The sequence below is a fragment of the Prosopis cineraria genome, unplaced genomic scaffold (genome assembly GCF_029017545.1).
Source record: "Prosopis cineraria cultivar Desert tree isolate PC_DT_omini unplaced genomic scaffold, ASM2901754v1 PC1748, whole genome shotgun sequence".
Classification (NCBI taxonomy): domain Eukaryota; kingdom Viridiplantae; phylum Streptophyta; class Magnoliopsida; order Fabales; family Fabaceae; genus Prosopis; species Prosopis cineraria.
In genome coordinates, this window is record NW_026557073.1 from 16,320 (window position 1) to 20,468 (window position 4,149).

The window sequence follows — 4,149 nt, forward strand, 5'->3', positions numbered from 1 at the left end:
TTGAAATTTAAAGTCACCCTATTTTTTCCTCCCAATTTTTTTTCCGTTCACTAATAATATAATAATTATAGTAACATCTATTCTCCTTCATAATGTCGATTTTGATACAGTGGAAGTGGACCGAAGCTTATATCTTTTGGCTGCAGGACTTTCTTGAATTTTTTAGTCAAATTGGTTTAATTGTATTATCTCTTACTGGCAGGTTTCACCAAAAGACTGAAACGATGACCCGTGTGTACGTTGGTAACTTGGATTCGAGAGTTACTGAGAGAGATCTTGAAGATGAATTTCGTGTATTTGGGGTTATACGGAGGTAGCGGAATGGAAAAAAAAAAAATTAATTACTAATCATATTGCAAGTTATTTTCATGTTTTACAAATAAAAAACGAATATTAACATTCAACTATGGTGACCGGAATGGTAACGTGTCGCATGTTATCATAGTTACTTTTTAATAGCAATTTGATATCTTTCAGTTTAACGTAGACCTTTTCTTTTTCCTTTTTTTTTAATATCGTGTGTAGTGTCTGGGTCGCGCGGAGACCACCTGGTTATGCCTTTATTGATTTTGATGACCGCAGAGATGCGCAAGATGCCATTCGTGAATTAGACGGTATGTTAGAAGCATTTAAGAAACAAGGCTGAAATGCGACGTATTTATTTAAGAATTCTCGAATTGACTAATTCTTGTTACATGCTAATGTGCTATAACCACCCCCCCCCCCCCGGGGACATGTTTAGGGGTTATCCTCAGCTTGTTATTTAAGTTCTTTTTTCACTTGAGGAAGCCACAGGCCTTTGGGGAAGCAGATGCTCTCTTTGTTCTACTTCTTTATTGCAAATATCTCATGCAAGCACTGAGCAGGCCTGCGGGAATGGTTTTTGCTTCAGTCTTCATCAAAGACTGCTGATTTGTAAAGTTGATTGTACGTAATTGAGAAATAAGAATGCTAACAGAGGGATATACCACTTTGGATGGTCATGGCAAGCGAAGTGTTTGCTTGTGAGTTGCCTACTATTGCAATTAAACTATGGGCTGTGTGAATGCGGCCTGTGGATATAATTACATGCATATATTCCGATGAGTAATATGTGCTTGAATAGATGATCAATCGATATAACTGCTCCATTGAACCTTTGAGAAGCATTTCTTGACAATATATCCTTTTCTGTTAGTTTTGTTTTCTTTAAAAAAAAAAATTATATTCTTAACATGCCTTCTGTATTTGTTTTTTGGAGCAGGTAAGAATGGTTGGAGGGTGGAGCTTTCTCACAACTCTAAAGGGGGAGGTGGCCGTGGTCGCTCTGGTGGCTCTGATTTGAAATGTTATGAGTGTGGTGAACCTGGTCATTTTGCTCGCGAATGTCATATGCGTGGTGGTTCAGGAAGACGACGTAGCCGCAGTCCACCTCGATACCGCAGGAGCCCTAGTTATGGGCGGAGGTGAGACTGATTCCCATAGGTTCTCTGATCCTCTGCCAGTATGTCGGCAGGACACTTTGTCTCTCCTGAAGGAAAACAAATATTTGGGAAGTAGTTGTATTTTCTTGTGATTGTGCAGCATAGTCTGGTAGTTGTGCTCCCTGCATTTGTTAGCAAGTTAAAATTTTACTTTCCAGGAACTTTCATATTAGTTAAAGACTCCGATAGCTCTAGACAGTGAATTTGTTTTTAAAATTAAAAAACCTTGGTATCATTCATCTTATAAATAAAGCAATTTGGCTGTGTTTATTAGAATAAGAAGAAAAAGATTGGTTCTGGTTAAACTTGATGATTTTATTACATGCATAAAGCATTACGTATTCTTTGTAGTGTTCTTTGATAATTCATTGATATCAAGCAGGAGTTACAGTCCTCGTGGGGGTAGGTCCCCTAGCCCTAAGCGCCGCAGTTTGTCACCTCGTGGACGCAGCTATAGCAGATCACCTCCTTACCAAGGACGTGAGGATCTACCATGTACAAATGGGTTAGGCTACTTCCCTATGTACTCTAACTTATTGTTTTAGACTTTTCCTTTCTCTCTGACAGACAAACATAAGTTTTTGATCGTGTCTGCTAAATGTTTAATCAGATTGCTTTCTCCCCCATTATCGATCTTGGATTTGAGGTTATTGTATATGGTGTCTTGTTGACCTTTCAGAGTCTGTTAGCTAGACCTCATGCCTTAGCAGGACCTGTTTTATTAAGTGTAGTTTATTATACGGCATGAGTGTTGCTCTTATATTTCTATTGACATAAAATGCTGATTAATTTGCAGAAATGGAGTAAGGGAACGGCACCGCAGTAGAAGCTGATTTATGAGAACTTGGAGTTGCCATTGTTAAGAGGATAAGGAGATTTTGTTGATTTGGTGTGCTCAGATTGCAGTACGAGTTTGTTTAATCAGGCAACGCCCTGTGCTTCTACTCTTAGATTGGATTAATTACTTTGTAGAATTTTCTAGGTTATGTTCTATTATGTATGCTGAGTACTTTTAGTTTCCGTACAGGTAAAAGTGTCTTTTCAAGGTAGTTGTTTCTCACCTGTTGAAAAAGTTTCATATTTCTGCCAAAACTTATGCTCTATTTTTCCCCGTGTTGAGGTGTCTTCTGGTACTGCTACATTGATTTTGTGCGTTGATGGGACATGATTCTTGGCTCCCCTTCTTTGGGATCTTCAATTTTTGAATGGTTGGGGGTCCCAGCCGGCTGCTTGCTTCTGTTTCATTTAGTCTCTCCCCACTTGTGATGTGTGCGCCTCAAACTCTAATGGTTTTAATTATAACTTCAAAAAGGGTTGACGGGCTGCATCAAATACTTCTGGCAGGTACTTATGTTCTACGGAAGTGGGTTTTGGGCTTTTCTTCCACGTGAAAAGAAATCTAAATGATCTGGATTGAAAGTAAAGTTCAGCTAGGATTTAAGACTCAATTGCATAGTTGATTAAGCCGAATTACTGTTCTTTTCTGAAGCATTCCACATCTTGCAGTGATTATTCCCCAAAGGAAAAAAAAATGAAAGAAAAGAAAGAAAGAAATTAAAGAAGGAACCCCTCGACCTTTGATTTTTGTATCCATCTTTTGGTTTCTACAATACATTAGTTTGGAACTGCATGGCTTCTGTCCAAAAAGTGGAACTGCATGGCTAAGCAGCTGCTGGTCAGGCATATGGTTCAACCCTCAGATACTGAAAGTTCTCACACTCCCCCACCCTTAATTATGTGGTCCTGGATTAGATTATTTTGGTTGCCTGACCTTTGGTGACTGTTTGTTAGCTTTGCTAAGGTACGTTAATATTGCTTGAAGCTTTCGCTGATCCTGAGAGGGAGGCAAGTGTTAGCTTTACTAGTTATAGTATAAAGAGCATTAGATTGTGGTTCTCTGTTGGATGAATTTGGACATCCAATTTGGTTTTTGATTTGATTCATGCATGGGACACATTTCTAGTATAAGCTGGGAATTACTGCTGGTTTTTCCGGTGCTTCTCCTTTGACACATCTCTTTTCAAGTTGGTTGATGCTAAGATACATTGTTTAGGTTACCTAATTAACAATGATTTGTAATCTGTTTTCATCTCAGCGTGCCCCTCTTATTATTATTATTATCTTCTTTTGGCATGATTACTTTACAGGCTTATTTGTAGCTCCCCCCCCCCCCCGGGCCCAAACACAAATAGAACAGGGGATCAATGAAGAGAAAAAATACAAAGCAAGAAGAAAATCCTACCACCCTCTCATCAATTTCCACCTGACCCATCCAAGGTGGACTTTTGATCAAAGGTCCAAAAAATTCCCCTTAACTCAAGGGCTGAAGCAGGTTTCTTGTAGCTTTTGATTCCCTGTCTATCAGTCTAGGGGCTTGTTGGGGACCAAATATCTAGCAGCGACCATATGAGGTTACTTTTGATTGTTACGTAAATATGTTGATGCTCATAGTGTGCTGAAATAGAAACAAATACCGCACATGCATGGACAATGTGTCACAAATAAAATCAGTCTTTTACTCATCGGATTCGTTCTGGGCTATAAAATCGTAAGTAGAATGAGGCATAGGAAATTTTCCTCAAATGCATTATATAATTATAAACTCAATTAGACAAGTCACGAATAGTATCTTTATTATTATTGTTATTGTTATTGTTATTATTATTACTACAGAGGCAAGGTAACG

General features: G+C 38.5%; 1 protein-coding gene across 3 annotated transcripts; it reads left to right on the forward strand.

Annotated features, from left to right (window-relative positions):
• Positions 1 to 202: 202 nt before the first annotated feature.
• Positions 203 to 3,431, forward strand: LOC129300790 (serine/arginine-rich splicing factor RSZ22-like). 3 transcript variants are annotated; one of them, XM_054939384.1, is made up of 6 exons: positions 203 to 313; positions 526 to 614; positions 1,244 to 1,445; positions 1,846 to 1,968; positions 2,260 to 2,807; positions 2,970 to 3,431. In XM_054939384.1, exons 1-5 carry the CDS (start codon positions 225 to 227, stop codon positions 2,294 to 2,296), a joined length of 540 nt encoding a protein of 179 aa, XP_054795359.1. In that variant the 5' UTR covers positions 203 to 224; the 3' UTR covers positions 2,297 to 2,807; positions 2,970 to 3,431. The 3 variants fall into 3 exon arrangements, with proteins under 3 accessions (XP_054795359.1, XP_054795361.1, XP_054795360.1); XM_054939386.1 differs by lacking the exon at positions 2,970 to 3,431 and adding an exon at positions 2,808 to 2,844 and having other exon boundaries at positions 2,260 to 2,388; XM_054939385.1 differs by lacking the exon at positions 2,970 to 3,431 and having other exon boundaries at positions 2,260 to 2,388; positions 2,491 to 2,707.
• The last annotated feature ends 718 nt before the right edge of the window (positions 3,432 to 4,149 follow it).

Coding starts and splice junctions, on each gene's coding strand:
- LOC129300790 (XM_054939384.1), top strand. CDS start 225: ATGACCCGTGTGTACGTTGGTAACTTGGATTCGAGAGTTACTGAGAGA. Junction 1,446..1,845: donor AGCCCTAGTTATGGGCGGAG/GTGAGACTGATT, acceptor GATATCAAGCAG/GAGTTACAGTCCTCGTGGGG. Junction 1,969..2,259: donor GATCTACCATGTACAAATGG/GTTAGGCTACTT, acceptor ATTAATTTGCAG/AAATGGAGTAAGGGAACGGC.